The sequence below is a fragment of the Aotus nancymaae genome, unplaced genomic scaffold (assembly GCF_030222135.1).
Source record: "Aotus nancymaae isolate 86718 unplaced genomic scaffold, 86718_ANA_hifiasm-v0.15.2.pri h1tg000076l, whole genome shotgun sequence".
In the NCBI taxonomy this organism is placed as follows: domain Eukaryota; kingdom Metazoa; phylum Chordata; class Mammalia; order Primates; family Aotidae; genus Aotus; species Aotus nancymaae.
This window is the reverse complement of record NW_026988491.1, coordinates 13,929,565-13,946,381: the sequence shown is the minus strand read 5'-3', so window position 1 is coordinate 13,946,381 and position 16,817 is coordinate 13,929,565. Positions and strand designations below refer to the sequence as shown.

General features: G+C 57.0%; 1 protein-coding gene across 2 annotated transcripts in view; it reads right to left on the bottom strand.

The window, feature by feature from the left end:
- CACNA1I (calcium voltage-gated channel subunit alpha1 I) overlaps positions 1-16,817 on the bottom strand; it is a 123,315-nt gene that overhangs the window by 9,148 nt on the left and 97,350 nt on the right. For both annotated transcript variants that reach the window (XM_064368063.1, XM_021668753.2), the window contains 14 exons: positions 16,170-16,643; positions 15,758-15,858; positions 14,930-15,053; positions 14,620-14,688; positions 13,855-14,039; positions 13,156-13,282; positions 12,793-12,918; positions 10,832-10,921; positions 8,417-8,609; positions 7,693-7,844; positions 6,364-6,473; positions 5,298-5,431; positions 4,340-4,410; positions 423-501 (listed from right to left, as the gene is read on the bottom strand). In XM_064368063.1, the coding sequence (XP_064224133.1) occupies positions 423-501; positions 4,340-4,410; positions 5,298-5,431; positions 6,364-6,473; positions 7,693-7,844; positions 8,417-8,609; positions 10,832-10,921; positions 12,793-12,918; positions 13,156-13,282; positions 13,855-14,039; positions 14,620-14,688; positions 14,930-15,053; positions 15,758-15,858; positions 16,170-16,643 (2,035 nt within the window). The remainder of the gene's footprint in view (positions 1-422; positions 502-4,339; positions 4,411-5,297; positions 5,432-6,363; positions 6,474-7,692; positions 7,845-8,416; positions 8,610-10,831; positions 10,922-12,792; positions 12,919-13,155; positions 13,283-13,854; positions 14,040-14,619; positions 14,689-14,929; positions 15,054-15,757; positions 15,859-16,169; positions 16,644-16,817) is intronic.

The following is a 16,817-nucleotide window of genomic DNA, read 5'->3' as shown; positions in this document are numbered from 1 at the left end:
AACCCTGCTTTCCAGAGCTGTCTGGTGCAGGGTGGAGCTCAGCACGAGCTCTGTTGCCCTTTGATCCCGCCCTGGCCTCTCCACTTGCTGGGACGGCGCTGGCTCAGGACAGGCACCACACAAGGATGGGAGGGCAGGTTCCCTGGGAGACCAGACAGCTGGGGGATCCAAGCTGGGCTCCAGCACACAGGCCTGGTGAGTGCCCGAGGACACGGGCTGCCTCTCCCAAGAACTCCTACCCGCACCAAGAAGGGAGCACGGATGGCAGAGGGCCACCCACCTGTGCACCCTTCTGTAGGCATCTCCCCAACACAGAGACCCTGATGTGACAGGCTGGGGGGGTCTCAGGCCTCCCCCGCCCCCCTGGCCATCCTGCAGCCCCGCTGCACTCCCACCATGGGCCTCCTCCAGGAGTCACTCACCCAGCTTCCCGAAGAGCTCCACCCCGAGGGCAGCGTAGATGAAGAAGAGCAGCATGAAGAGCAGGCCCAGGTTGCCCACCTGCGGGAAGACAGGTGAGGCCGGGTGGGGCTGGAGAGCGGGTAGGGGTACACCTGGCCTGGGAAGGGTGGAGGCTGGGGGATGGGGGTGGGCAGCCTGAGGGTCAGAGCAGCTGTTACATTTCCCCGGGCTGTGTGTCCACGTCTGTCACCCCCACAGGACCTGGAGGGCAGGCTGGGTCCAGCACAGGCCTCAGAATAACAAGGCGTGCCGCCTTTACCACAGGCTGCCCCGTTTCCAGCACGTGCGGTTCATAAGCTCACTTTCTCCTCAAAATAATGCATGAACTTTTTTTTTTTTTTTTTTTGAGACAGAGTTTCACTCTTTTTGCCCAGGCTGGAATGCGATGACATGATCTTGGCTCACCACAATTTCTGCCTCCCAGGTTCAAGCGATTCTCCTGCCTCAGCCTCCCGAGTAGCTGGGATTACAGGTGTGCACCACCACGCCAGATATTTTTGTATTTTTAGTAGAGATAGGGTTTCTCCATGTTGGTCAGGCTGGTCTCGAACTCCTGACCTTAGGTGACCTGACCATGTCAGACTCCTAAAGTGCTGGGATTACAGGCATGAGTCACCGTGCCCAGCCATGAACTATCTTTTATCCCCATTCTTCAGATGAAGAAGGAGATGGACTGAGAGGTAATGTCACTTGTTCAGAGTCACATAGCTAGAGGGGTTCAAACCCAGTAGGCTGGCCCCAGGGTCCATGCACACAACCTATGCTACACACCTTGTGTGGCTACCAAGGTTGAATGGATGGATAAACGAAGAAAGGGAAGGAGGCCAGGCTCAGTGGCTCTGCCTGTAATTCCAGCATTTGGGAGGCTGAGGTTGGCAGATCAGGAGGTCAGGAGTTCAAGACCAGCCTGACCAACATGGTGAAACCCCATCTCTACTAAAAGTACACAAATTAGCTGGGCATGGTGGCACGTGCCTGTAGTCTCAGCTACTCAGGAGGCTGAGGCAGGAGAACAGCTTGAACCCGGGAGGTGGAGATTGCAGTGAGCCAAGATCACGCCACTACACTCCAGCCTGGGTGACAGAACAAGACTCTGTCTCAAAAAAAAAAAAAAAGAGGAGGAAGGAGAAGGAGAAGGAGAAAGAGAAGGAGAAGAAGAAAGGGCAGGGAGAAGGCAGGAGGTCTCAGCGCTAACACTAGCTCCTCTACAAAACCACGGAAATGCACTTGTCCCTGTCACTGTTGTCTGCTGGTCTGGGAAATCTTTAAGAGCAGGAACATAGCTGCATGAGGTCAGATGTGCCTCCTTGGGCCAGCACAATGCCTGGCCATAGAGAGGAGGGAAGGCAGGAATCACGCAGGCCCGGGGGCCCCAGAAGTCTCTGCAAAGCCAGCCATCCCCGTCCCACAGCTCCTGCGGGAGAAAGCGTCCTGGATTCCAGACCTAGTTCAAATCTATCCACGCACAGAGACACCTTTAACTGATGCTATGGAGAAGACAACGCTCAAATACTTCCTTGCCCTAGAAATGGAATATCTCTTAGAACCCTCAGGAGGCCTGCGTGAGGAGAATCAGAAGACGTTCACATTAATTGCTGGAAAGTAAACCCCGTTAATCACCACTCCTTGAGTTTCTCCGCTCCACTCCAGAGCAGGGATTCCTGCCCAGCCATTCTGCACTGCTGGTGTCTAATTAAATGACGTTCCCTTCATTAACAAAACAAGCACTTACTGAGAGCCTGTGAGGCAAACTGTATGGCCCTAACCGCTGAGAAGGATCTGGTGTGGCCGAGGCCCTAGAATTTCAGCTCTGTGCCCTGCGCAGGCCAGGGCTGGCAGCGTCTCTTAACCAGGATTGCCTTCAGCTTTTCTATCTGACCCCTCCTGCGGTCAGCATCTCAAGAGCCGGCAGAGCTGCGGCAGCCTCCTCACCAGCTTCCCTACCTCCAGCCTCTCCCTCCAATCCACTCTCCTCCCAGCCACCAGAGCCACCTTCTCAAAGGCAGCTCTGGCTGCAACCTCCCTTGTCTAGAACCCTCCTGTGGCACCCAGTGCCTGCAAGATAAAGCCCGATGTTGCTGCCCTGGCATTGAAGGTGTGCTGTGACCTGATCCCCCAAGGACCCCCTCCCAGCCTGATCTTCCAACCCCCAACACTCCACCCACATAGAAAACAAGCCCCACAGTGCCTTGGCATACTCTCTTCCCTCTGCAGGGAGGACCCTCTTTGCCTGGTAAATGCCTCCTCCCCACCCCTCAAAGCCCCATCCATGGGTCACCTCCCCTGAGAAGCCTTCTCTGATGCCTCCTCCCTCTTCCTGGGGCAGAGCCTGGTGGGAAGAGGCTGAAGTTTCATTTTCCTAGCACTTTCCATAGAACTGAGGAAATGGCCAATGTCCATACAACAACATGAGCATCAGCGAATGGATTTCGAGGGGTAAGCACCATTCACGGCCAGCAACACTTGGCACGCACATCTTCTAAAGTGCTGATGCAATTGTAATGAATACCGTGGGTCTCCTGCTGGAGGCTGGGATGTCCTGAACATCTCCACGTGCTGTGCCCTGTGCCAGCTCAGCACTGGATTTGGGAGTCATGATAGGACTGCCCAGGGGTCAGAGAATGGGGAAGAGGAGTGGGAGCAAGGAGGGCCAGGGAGGCCGAGGCACACACCCTCCATCCCCATCCCTGGCAGCCTCTTACGTGCCCAGTTCATGGGAAGTGGCGTGTAAGAGGCTGCTAGGGATGGGGATGGCGTGCTTTATGAGCTTTAACCATCTGAAACCTCACTGCAGCCCTTTGAAACATGCATTTGAGAGAGCGATGCTTCACCATCATCCTCATTTTACAGGCAAGGAAACTGAGACACAAAAAGCTACAAGTCCTCTGAAGGGATTTAGTATTAGGAAAAGCCACATGTCTCTGAATGAATACCCTTGCTTTCCATCCAGACCATGTCACTTTCCCTTTACAATGAGGCTGCTGGGAAGCTCACACTAAACTCAAGAACAGAACTCACTGGTGTCCTTAGCCAGAGTCCCTGAAAGAATTAGTTCTGCTTCCACCTTCCCTGGGCTGTTAATCTTGTATCCTCGTTTTTAATGTGTCGTATCTGTATTTTAAGGTGCCTAAAGTTCCTGACGGCTCTATGAGTCATAATGAATAAATAAATGTGCCTGAAGCTCAACTCAGAGCAGAGGCCACCCTGAGGGGAGGGGGAAGGGGAGCCTCAAGCAGTCAAGACAGCGGGGGAGGGAAGCACTGGGATTGCAGAATTCCCAGGAGGATGAAAAAGATGCCCTCTGTGGCCCTGATCACATCTCCCCTTTCACTAACGACGGGGTGCAGGTAGAGGGACTTCCTTAACTTCCCAGATGCCCACCTGGGTCAGGGTCTCACGCTGTCCCTCCTGGAATGCCATCTTGGAACTTCCCCATCCACACCGCCACCTCCTTCTACCAAGCCACCCTTGGAAGTCCAGCTCAGTCTCCTTTCCTAGGCTGCCTTCCCTGATCGCTCCAGGGAGTGTCCAGCACTCTTCTCTCTCTCTGGAGCGTGCTGGAGGTCCCTCCCATTTCCCTGAAGTATCCGTCTCCCCCCATCAGCCTGGGGGCAACCAAGGGCATGATGTGGATCCTCAGTGCGTGCACAGGGCTGGACACAGAGTGGCACTGGCGACCACGTGGTGAAGCCAGAAGAAAGAAGCAGAAAGGGACCCTTCCCGCCTCTCAGGCCCCGGCTCAAAGTGCATCCCCAGAGACAGCATCTGCCCTGGCTCCGGCAGGTGCAAGGAGAAGGGAAATCAGGACCTGCACGCCCCAGGGCCCAGCTTGACTCCGATGACCCCTAGAAGGGCTGCCAGAAAGAGTGGCTCTTACCTGGGGCAAAGCTTGCACCACTGTGTCCAGCAGGGCCCGCATCCCTGTGGCCATCTTCAACAGCTTCAGCACTGCAGGTGAGACCCAGCCCTGTCCACTCAGTCCCGAGGCAGCAGGGACATGTGTGTGCACATGCATGTGCACGTGTGTAAACTCAGGAGAAGAGTGAGAACATGAAGGCGGTGCAAGCAGAGTTCGGCTCTCAGATGCTGCATTACACAACGTGGGTGGGTGCAACCACAGGGTAAGCAGGGCATGCACAAAAACATGTGGACACAAGGCGTGGGCATCACTGTAAAAAACGTCCCAGAGGACGGGGCATAGCCACAGGAACAGAGGTCTATGAAGAGTGTGAATGAGTGCACCATGAACGGTCACGGGCACAAAGGGTCAGCATGAGTGGCCACATCTCCTCCCTTCCCCTCTCGATAAAGAAGACTCTGGCATCACTCGCTGAGTTTCTGGCAGGCAGAAGACCATGAGGCACTTCGGCTTGCCCTGAAGCAGGAGGCTTTTAAAAGAAGGAGCCACCTTGAGGGAAGGGAGAAGGGGGCTCTGAAGACCCTGCGTCCCAGTCACTGTGTTTGAGAAACGCCAGTGAGGAGCTGCAGGTGTTTCCCATCTTCCCAGCTGGACTGGGTTCCTTGCATAACACTCTGAGACTGGACCCCATGGGTCATGGTGTTATAAGGAAGTGGGAGTGTGTGCCCATGTGTGTTGTGCAAAGCTGTCTGTGAGTGTGTTGGGGGAGGTGTGTGCACACAGAGGGTGCATGCATGTGTGTTGGCTGTGTGCCTCCTGGTTCTTGCTCACCCCTGCTCAGCAAGGAGCCCACCATGCCCATGAACTCCTGCCCCTACCTCTCCCCACCCCATTCCTGTGTGCTCTCATCAGGCAATGGGATGTCTCATCCCACCCCTGCTTGTCCCTATTCCCTGTCCCATCCCCTGCCCCTCACCTCGGGCAATGCGCAGGACCCTCATGATTCGGATGATGGTGGGGTTGATGGGCAGGGCCGCGTTGATCTCAATCTCCTCCAGGGTGATGCCCATGACTGACAGTAGCACAATGGCCAGGTCCAGCTGGTTCCATCTGCTCAGCCATGCATGGGAGGGCAGGAGTAGGCATCAGGAGGATCTCTCTGATTCAGACACACCTTAGTGGGGGAGCCTCCCAGGTCCTCACCCTTCTATTGTGACCCATTGGGTTGTGTGGCTGCCCTCCCTTACTAGCTCCTCCTAATGCCACTGGGTCCAGGCCCCTCTCTGCTCCCCATAGCCATCATTCCCTCATGCAAAGGGCTGATCAGACTAAATAAACATCTATGGCCTCCTTCAGAAGAGGAGGCATGGACTGTAACTTCTAGGACTAATCTTGACCTGGCTACTCCTTTTGTGTGGCCTTATGCTAGTCCATCAACTTCTTTGAGCCTCACTTATTCGCTTAAAAAAAAAAAAAAGGCCGGGCGCGGTGGCTCAAGCCTGTAATCCCAGCACTTTGGGAGGCCGAGGCGGGTGGATCCCGAGGTCAAGAGATCGAGACCATCCTGGTCACCATGGTGAAACCCCGTCTCTACTAATACAAAAAATTAGCTGGGCACGGTGGCGCGTGCCTGTAATCCCAGCTACTCAGGAGGCTGAGGCAGGAGAATTGCCTGAACCCAGGAGGCAGAGGTTGCAGTGAGCCAAGATCGCGCCATTGCACTCCAACCTGGGTAACAAGAGCGAAACTCCGTCTCAAAAAAAAAAAAAAAAAAAAAGCAGATGGTGCTCTGCCTATAGGGTACAGAGAGCCTACCAAAGATGAGCCAAGAAGGGCCAAGTAGAATGGCCTGCATTCATCAGATGAGACCATAATCATCTCCTGTTCAGAGTTATAAGCAGCAGCTGGGGCGCTTGTCCCTAAGTGCCTAGATGCTTACTGGTTCCCCTCCTCAGGCTGCTCCAGGCTTCCCTAAGGGTGAGGACTGCTTCCTCGTCCTGCAGTCTACCCTATTACCGCCCTGGCCCAGCCTGGCCACTCACCGATCCTTGAAGAAGCGCCTCAGACCAAATGCCACCAGCTTCAGCACAGCCTCCAGCACAAAGACAGTGGTGAACATATAGTTGCAGTACTTGAGGGCTGTCTCCAGAGACTATTGGGGGCAAAGAGAAGCATGATCCAGGGCACATGACCTGCTCCCCAATCTTCCTCCACTCAGAAAGTCTCTGGCTTTTAAGGAGAAAATTTAATCCATTTACTTTTAGTGTAATTATTTATATGCTGTTTTATTCTTTCCATCTTAATGTGTACTATTTATTTTATGTTGTTATTTCTTCTGTTTCCTTTCTCTTATTTCTGTGTGTCTGGTCCAGCTAGTCCCCTTTGGAGGCAATATAGGATATTAATGAAGAGCTTCTGAGCCAGACTGCCTACATTTGAATCCTGGCTTAGTGCTCACTCCTTATTCACCATATGATCTTGAGTAAGTCATTTCATCTTAGAAAGCTGCTATGAAAATTAAATGAGCTAATAGTTCAGTGCTGGACACAGAAAAATACTTGGTAAATGTAAGCTATTATTCCAATTTTTTTCCTGTTAATTTGGAAGTTCTATAATTATTGTTTCATTCTGCCAATGGTTATCTTTCTTTTTCCTGCATTCATAATATTCCTTTCCTATCATTTGAAATAAGGTATTAATTCCACACCTGGAGGCTCTGCTTCTCTCTTCTTCCCCTCCAACTCCATCAAGGTTTTTAGAATGCACTTGCTCCTCACATGCCCCTCACATACCCAGTCTGCACCAAGCTGGGAAATGGTCATCCTCACCCACCCCCAATGTTTGCCTGAAATGGGTCTTCCACCCTTTTCCCAAGTCTCCATATGCCCAGGAAGTAACTGAAGCTACATGGTAGGCTTTGAATGCAAATCTAAGTTCCAGACTTGGTTCACTACCTATGGCTGAGCAACGTGGACAGGATTAACATCTCTAAGCCTCAGTTTCTTCACCTATAAAATCTGTACAAAGGATTCCCCCTGCCAGATTAAAGAGTTCATATATGTAGTGTGCCTTGCAAAGAGTCAATATTTAGCACACCACAATCACTGCCACCCATGTGCAGGCCAGGGTCCAAAGTTGCCTCCCTGACCCACCTTCTCTCTGACCCTTCCCTTCCAGACCCTGAGCTTCCTGAGGGTAAGCTTGTCCTGCACCTCCTCCCACTGCAGTGCCCAGCATAGAGCTCAGCATGGAGGGGCTGCTCAGATCCTGCTGTCAGCTAACCCCTTCCCCACCCCACCCCTGGGGTGGGGTCCTGCTGAGACCCCACCCTCACCTTGTAACCTTAGGCTGGGAGGCAGACCAGGGCTCACCGTGGGCTGATTGTAGTGCTCCAGGGACATGGTAACCACATTAAGGCAGATGATGAAGGTGATGAAAATGTCCAGGTAGTGGCTGGTACACATGGAGTGGATGAGCAACCGGGTGTGACAATAGGTGGCATAGTAGGGCAGCCGCTGGGCCTCTGCAGGGGATATAGGGGGAATGGCACAGACCACAGAAGGTTGGGGTCAAGGAACAGGGCACAGAGCACAAAGGACGGAAAGGTGGAGGAAAGGGAGGGGGCAAGGAGGAGGATGTCCGTCCACCTCAGGCCCTGGAATCAGTGTTAGAGCCCCTCCACCCAGCCAAAGCACCATGAGAGAAATGGTGAGGAAAGGTGACAAAGAAGGCAGAACATTCATTCTCCCCATCTACCCCAAACGAGCTTATGGCAGGAGCTCTGGGTCTGCCTGTAGGGAGGGCAGGGTTCCCATGGCCCAGGGCACCCAGGCTCTGCCTTTGCCCTCTGCCTGGACTGAACCCCCCACAGCCTCACTCAGGTTGGCAGTAGTGTCAGCCATTGGACTCCGGGTGGACACTGATGGGGCTCAGGTCCCCTGGAGAGGAAGATGCTGAGAAAAGCGGCTGAGCCCTGGGCACAGGGACTGTATCTTTTGTTCCCTTCCAGTTCCAAAGGCCCAGGAGGCTGGGGTCAGGACCAGGCAGAGGGGCCTAGAGCTGGGTGGCCCATGCCCTCCACAGGCACCCACTCACTCCGGCGCTTCTTCTCCAGGCGCCGCAGCCGCTTCTCCTCACGCCGCCGTGCCTCTTCAGCCTCCTGGTGCTGCCGGCACTTGTGGAAGTTCTCCACCACGACGCCCACAAACATGTTGAGGACAAAGAAGCTGACGATGAGCAGGAAGGAGATGAAGTACAGCAGCATCCAGGGGTTGTGGTTGGTCACAGGCTGCAGGGGAGCCAGAGAGTGCTGAGGAGGCTGATCAGGCCCTACAGGGCCATGGGCAGGTGCCCAACCTGGCTGAGCCTCCATGAAGTGAGGATGTGTTGAGCCTGCCTCCAGGAAGGCATCTGTGAGGTCTAAATGAGGCAGCAGGTAGGAAGTAAATACCCTGGGCATGGCACAATAATGTGCTCAGCAAAGAAAGCCACCTCTTCTTCCCTGCTCAGCTGCTGCCTCCTGGACACATCTGTCTTCTTCTCTCATTCACCTATCCATTCACCTATGCATGCATCTATCCATCCATCCATCCATCCACCTATCCTTCCACTCACCCATCTACGCATCCACCTATCCACCCACTCATCCACTCATTCACCCATCCATCCACCCACCCATCCATCCACCCACCCATCCACTCATTCACCCATCCATCCACCCACCCATCCATCCATTCACCCATCCATGCATCCACCCATCCATCCACCCACCAGCCAGCAAGCCACTCATCCATCCATCCATCCACTCATCCATCCACCCACTCATCCATCCATGCATCCACCCATCCATCCACCTGCCAGCCAGTCACCCATCCATCTACCCATCCATCCACTCACCCATTCACCCATTCATTTATCCACCCATTCACCCATCCACTCACCTATCCACCTACCCATCCATTCATCTACCCATCAATCCATCCATCCATCCATTCACCCATCCATCCATCCACCCATCTACTCTCCCATTCATCCATTCACTCATCCACCCACCCATCCATCCATCTACCCATCCACCCCTCCATCCATCTACCCATCCACTCACCCATTCATCCATTCACCCATTCATCCATTCACTCATCCACTCACCCATCCATCTACCCATCCATTCATGGATCCATCTACTCACCCATCTATCCATCCACCCACCCATTCACCCACCCAGCCAGCCGGCCACCCATCCATCAGTACATTCATCCATTCACTCATCCACCCATCCACCAACCCATCCATCCATCTACCCATCCACTCGTGTATCCATATACTCACCCATCTATCCATCCTTCCATTCCCATCCAACCACCCACCCATTCACCCACCCAGCCAGCCAGCCACCCATCCATCAATACATCCATCCATCCACTTATTTGCCCATCCAGAAACAAGGCAGGAAACAAGGTGGCCAGCAGAGGGAAGAACTTGGATGCACAGATTCCTTGGTGAAATCTGTGTATGCACATGCATGCATGCACTGGTGGGGGTGAGGGAACAGAGCAGACAAGGAAGTAGAGGAAGATGCATCCAAGTGTTCTCATTACTCCTACTCAACACTGCCACCCTCACTTCCAGCTCCAGTTTTACTGGATGGATCCATAAAGCCAAGAACCAAAGGGCCATTATAGGCCTGGGAGTTGCACACAGCCCTGCCTCCACCAAGTGGGCACGGTTTTAAGCTAGAAAATTTCACTGTTCTTTCTCCCAGTGACCCCCTCAGTCTGGACACAGTCAACCCAAGTCAGCCATACATGTTGCCTAAAGTCCCTCCCTAGCCCCAGAGGAACCCCTGCTTCCCGAGGGGTCTTGGAAGCCAAGCCTGAGTCTCTTCCCTGACCTCCTCCACCCAATCCCCCTCCCCAAATCCATCTTCACCCAGCAGCCCTCAGGAGGTTGCAAAGACAAGCAGATCTGAAAAGCAGGAGCACCACTCTTGTTGCAAGTCCCTCACTGGCTCTCTCTGCTCTCAGAATAAACTTTTGACCCTTGTCATGGCTCACCTGGGAGCTTGCAGACCACCCAGCCCTACCTGCCTCCTCTCCCCACCTCCTACCTCTCTCATTTTTTACCCCTGGTCCCCAAATCCCAATTCCCTGAACACATCACTCTCTCACCTCTCTGTTCCTCTGCCTGCTGGCTCAGCCCCTCTTCTCTGCCTGCACTTGGTTCTCCACCCACTAGGCTCTGTGCCCCTCTAGGCAGGAGTGGCTCAGATGACTCTCCACACAGAGCAGGGGGGATTTGCCAAAGCAAATGGAACAACGATTTGCACTACCCAAGGAGCCACCCTAATGGTGAAGATTCAGGCCAGGATATGAGGGGTGGGCTGTGCTGACAGTGGGGAGACACTGGGGTTGTGGGTCTCACTGATACCAGTTTCAAATTCAAACCACTGGGCCCCAAGGACACCATGTCCCTCCCTGCATCCAGGCTTGGCCTGGTCCCAACAACACCCACCTGCTGGTCCACAGCGACAGCATCCAATCCATTGTACATGATGTTCACCCAGCCATCCTTGGATGCCAGAACAAAGAGGGACATCAGAGCCTGGGAGACACAGGGAGAGGGAATGCAGGGGTGAGGGGTGTGAGTGACTCCAGCTGCAGCCACCCCTCCTCAGCTCTCTATTCTGCCTCTGGGAGGCAGAAGGACAAAGAGGTCTTCCCTGTGTGTGGTAGAGCTGCACCCTCATCCAACAGACATTTCCAAATGACCTACTATGTGCCCACCACATACTCTGTAGTTGCTATTACAGAAGAAAGAGTGCTGGACCCACAGTCCTGGGTTTGGTCTCAGTTCTGAAATTATCCAGCTGTGTGATCTTGGGCAAAAAAATTCAATTCCTGCCACCTTACCCAAAGAATGGAGCTAACAAATGCCTTTCTGGCAGGTGTGCTGGGAGGACCAGCTGAAGCTCAACCAGAAGGTCCCTGCCATCCTTACTCTAGTGGGTAAGACATGCCTGCCCCAGCATCTGACAACAGGAGCTCAGGAGAGGAGTCAGGAGGCCTGGGTCAGAGGTGGCCACACTCCCCTCTGCTCCTGCCACTGTGGGCCAGGACATGGAGTTCTGGAATGAGTCTCTGGACTAGCAGCACTGGCCCTTCCTCCCACCATCCAGAGCACAGACCCCTGCCTCTTCCCTTTCCAGGTGGGAATGGTGCCAAGGGTGTCCAGAAGGCGTTCAGACCCAGGAGCAGGAAGGGCAGGGGACACAGAGGAAGCCCTCCCCAACCCCGACCAAGGGCACAGGAGGCTCCTACATTCAAAGAACCTGCCATCACTGTCCCCGTTGACAGATGAGGACACTGGAACAGATGAGGGTCTGGCACTTGTCTGAGGGCACACAGCTGGAGAGGGCCACTGAAGAATCAGAGGCTGCAGCCCAGGCTGGAACCCTCCAGGTGGCTCCGAGTGCTGAGAACACCCCACAAGGAATTCCAGGGGAGCCCAATGCCAGGTAGACCCAAAAATGCTCCAAAGGGGCAGGGCTGGCACTGGGGCAGAGTCCATATGTGAAGGGAGTCAGGAGCATGGGCATAAAAGGCCACAGGTAGGCTCCCCCTCAGCTTCCTAAGACATCTTTTCCCCATGGGTGCAGGGGTAGTGACTGTCCCGGTTCCTGACACCCTTTCCCTGGGCACTCACTGCCCCTCTAAGGCCCTATGGCTCCCCTCCCAGGTGGCACTGGGGGGCAAGCCCTCCAGTGGTATCTAGCTGGAGGCTGCCCATCAGCCAGTGGGGACACGAGCCTGGAGCCTGCTCCTCCCTGTGCTCCTGGGGCAAGGCAAGCCTGCATCTGGACATACCTCTCCTGGGCAGACCCTCGAGAAATGAGAGCTGCTCTGGGGGAAGGGGAGGCAGCCAGCCAAGGGCTCTCACCTGGGGCACTGCCCAGATGGGTCTCGCCTGGCAGGCCCCCAGAAGAGGAGACCAAGGGGAAGGCAGACACTGGAAAGGGGCTTGCCTGCCGATGGAGCAGAGAGCAGCGGGCGGGTGACGGGAGAGGGAACCACCCTGGGCCAAGGGCTCGATACACTTGATAGCTTTTCATCTCTACCGTGGCCTGCCTGGCAAGCTATAACATTCTCATTTCATAGATGAGGAAACTGAGGCTCAGGGAGGCCACACTTACAGAAAGTGGCAAAGCTAGATTCACTCTTGACTAAAACTCCTGTCGGTCTCCTGGGTAGGGGTGAGGTGTCTGCTGGATACCGCATGCAGACCCTCTGAGCTTCCTCCCATCTGAGAGGTGAGTGCTACCCTTACCCATTCTGCAGAAGAGGAAACTCAGGCTTGAGAGGAGAAGTCAATGTCAGTTCTGGCAGTGCAAATCTGAAGCCAGGTGTGTGATTCCCAGAGCCACTGGCATCCAAGAGAGGGGAAGGTGTGATCAGGACTAGGAGGGCAGTGCTCACCTGGCCCAGGTTGTCGAAGTTGTATTTGTGATGGACCCAGCGGTAGTTGGCGGCCATGCAGTCTGAGCGGTTGGTGATGTTACGGGTGTCCACACCCAGGCAGTGGTAGAACTTGCCTTTGAAGAGCTGGGGAAAGGGGGCAAGGTTGGTGCTCTCACGGGTAGGGGTTGCAAGTCAAAAAGAAATCTGCCTCTTCATCTCATAGACTTAGCCTGCCTTGTGCTCAGTCATCTGGGCCGGTGTCTGTCTCCCTCCCTGGAGGGGTGGTGGCGGTTGGAATGTGGAGTCTCTCCCCTGGCTGTGGGAGACTTCCTCTTCCCCGGTCACAGAGCCCAGTCCCCGCCCAGCCTGGGTGCCCCTCACCTGCACTCCCAGGATGCCAAAGATGATGAAGAAGGCACAGCAGATGAGCACAATGTTGCCGATGGGCTTGAGGGAAGAGATGAGTGTCTCCACCACCAGCTTCAGGCCCGGTGCCCGGCTGATGACACTACGGGAAGGGAGAGGCCAGGCACACATGAACATTTGGCCAGGCCAGGAGGCAGCCCTCGCTCAGCCCAGAGTCACCAGGGCTGAGCATCCCAGGGCAGGAGCCCCAGGGCTCACCAGGGCTGAACACCCTAGGGCATGAGGACAGTCGCCGGGAATGCAGAGAAAGCGGCCAGGCAACCTAGACATGGGCGGCAGAGCAGGAGGCGAGCTGCACCCAGGCTTAGATCTACAGCAGTAGCAGGGCACCTGCCCTCACCCCTCACTGTGCCCAGCTCCTCGGGGGCCGTACCACACCCTGATCTAGGGACTGACGCCCAGAGATGGCAATGAGCCACCCGGGGAAACGCAGCGTGGGTAGCAATACTAGGGTCCACCTTCAGCCCTGCTCTTCCAGCATGCCCTGCCCCCAGGGTCTGCAGACCCCTCCCCTGGGAACAGCCCAGGGTGCTTGGCACTCACTATTGGAGGACTGAGTGGGCGGGTGGGGAGGGAGTGAGGGCCCAATTCGGCCCGTGGCTTCTCTGTACAGTGCACGACACCTTCCCCCATTCGCCGGGGAGGGGTCCTCACCGCAGGGGGCGTAGGGTGCGCAGGAGCCGCAAGACTCGGAGGACCCCCAGGATCTTGGCTCCCCCGGCCGAGGCCACAGACACCACGATGTCGATGATGGACACGAAGACAAGAAAGCCGTCCAGCACGTTCCAGCTGCTGCGCAGGTACGCCTGCTCGCCGAAGTACAGGCCCAGCGAGACCACCTGGGGCGGGGTGGGGTCGGGGTCAGGCCGCCGCGGGAAGGGGGGTAGGTGGGCGGGGCCAGCCGGGCTCTGCGCGGGGGGGCGGGGCGAGGCCCGGTGGACTTCGGGGGATGGGGCGGTCTCCGGCAAGTGGCGGGGCCGAACGGAAAGGTTGAGTTCAGGCCTCACTCTGAGGGCGGGTGATGGGCGGGGACGAGGTGGGATCAGAGCCTAGCGGGCCGCCCCGTTAGGTTCCCGGCGCCTCTGGCAAATCCAATTCAAAACTGCCCACCGGGGGAAGCGCTCCAGACGAGAGGCTTCCCCTGAGCCCCACACCTCCAGCAGGTGCCTCCATCACACTCAGTGTTCCCTACACCAGTCTGTCTGGCAGGGTTGTGACTCATGTGAATGGGGACGCGGCTGACCCCTTCTGGGTCGCGGGAGCCCAGCCCAGGGTCTGATACCCAGAGGGGTGGGGCCACGAGGCTACGAGTGGAATGAGGCCGATGGCAGGTGAATTATGAGCTGAGGCAGGGGCTGACCCAGGGCCAGAGGGACCGAGCTGGGGCTGGTAGGGGTCCCGGGTGAAGCCAGGAGCTACCTTCAGTGTCATCTCGCCCACGAAGATGGCCGTGAAGATGTAGTTGGACACGGTGAGGAAAATGCGTTCCTGAAAGCATTGGGAGGTACCGTGGACCCTGGGGCTCCCAGACCTGCCCAGCCACTGGCCAGCCTCTGCTTTGGCCAAGGTGCGTGGAGAAGAGGCCGCCACCTCTCAGTTCAGGGAGGCTTTCCCCGCTCCCGAGGCAAACTCCCTGTCCCGCCTTGAGGTGCCCAGTGAGGTCTGCCTCCCTCAGCCCTGGCGAGCTGTCCCCTGGCTTGGCCCTGCCCTAAGGGCTGCAGCCACTCACGGTGCTGCCAGCCTCGATCTGAGGCCGCTCCAGGGCGATGGTGATGCAGTTGAGAAAGATGAAGGCCAGGACGACGTAGTCGAAGAGCTTGTGGGCAATGATGGTCTGACACAGAACCCGGAACCTGGGCAGGGTGGGCAGGGGCCGCCTGAGCATCAGCTGCCTCCCACCCTGGCCAGAACGAGACAGAGAGCCCAGGCAGAAGTGTAGACCAGGCTGGCCTCGAGGAAGCAACCCCTCTCCTCTCCTCTGGCCACACAACAGGTGCTGACTCTACACCTGCTCAGGGTGCCCACCTGGCACCGCCTCCTCTGACCACACACCCACACCACCAGGTCACCCACCTTGCCCTGGCACTCTCGTGGCTTTCCCAGCCCAGATCCCTAAGCCTGTCAGGAGAACACCACACTGCCTGGTACCCTCTACTTCTGCCCCAGGCCTTCCCTTAGGCTGCTCTCTGCCCCTGGACCAGTCTCCTCCTCTTCACAAACCCTGCTGTGCCTACTGGAAGGCCACCTGCCTCCACAGCCCAGCACAAAGGCCTCCTCCTCCAGGAAGCCTCCTGATGTCCCCTCCAGATGCAAGCCCTACAGGCTACTTGAGGATGGTTCAACCTGGTTCCCAGCACAGGGATGGCCTAGACTAGAGGAGAGCCTGGCCACCAACATCCGGCCCCTCCCTCTCCCCTGGAGACCCCCAACCTCTGGGCCAGCAGGGTCTGCTGTGGTCTGGGAGAGCGCCACCAATGGCCCTGCCTGGCTCGGCAGAGACCTGTCCCTCCCACGTCACCCCTACTCTAACCCTCACCCTAGGCCTGACCCCGCACACCTGTTATCAGGAGAGAAGAGGTAGACAGACCAGTCTTCGCGGACCTCGCACCAGTCGGGCTTATAGACGTCGATCATCTTGCGGACGCGGAAGCATAGGGTCTGGCGAGAGGAGGACGGAGCGCCAGGGGTCAGCGCTGCGCAGGGCTGCCCGTCTCGGCCCACGTGGCCATCCTGCCAACTGGGGTCGCAGGGTCACCTCCGAACTCTGCCCATCCGGTGCAGCCAGCGAGGGTTTCTCTCCCAGGAGCGGGCCCAGTTCAGGTGTGGGCAGCTCTGGCCCCGCCCCTCCTGCCTCGCGCCTGAAGCCCCAGCTCCTCCGGCCACGCCCGCTCGGGGCCCGCCACCTGCGGCCGCACCCCCTTCTTTCCAATCCCACCGCTCCGGTCCCCTTCGGCCCCGTCCCCACTCACGTAGTCGATCTCCTCCTCATCCTCCCCGCGATCCCGGCGGTCGCCCATCTTGGTGAAGACGTCCTTGGCGATGCTGGGCATCCTGCCATTGCAGTCCTCATGCCCGGGGACCGGGCACGGCGCCCTCCAGGCGGCCTGGGGGTGGGCGCCCACCGCGGGCACCAGCTCGGCCAGGTCCACCGAGTCCCTGGTGTCGAGGGACAGCGTCCGGCGGTGGTGGCGGTGGCGGTGCGCCAGATGAGGCCCGTGATGGGCGTGGTGGTCGTGCGGGGAGTGCAGGGGCGCGGCCCGCGGCCGCCCCTCGTCCCTGGCACACTCGCAGACTCGGGCGCCGCCGCCACCACGCTCCGCGGAGAGCAGGGACTCGTGCTCGGCTGATGGCGGCTTGTGCTTGAGGCTGTTCCAGCTGGAGCGGCGGCTGGCCCAGGCCCCGCTGCGGCCCCACGGCCCGTAGTAGGAACTCCGGGAGCTGGACTGGGAGGAGACCCCGCCCGGGTCAGTGCCCCACAGGCACACCCATGGGAGGGTCACCAGGTGCAGGAAGGCAGCCTGCACCCCCGCTGTGGCTCTAAGAGTGCCACCTGCCTGGCAAGTGGTGATGAAATGGGCTTGACCCTAGAGCTCCTCTCCCTGTCCCACCTCATTCCA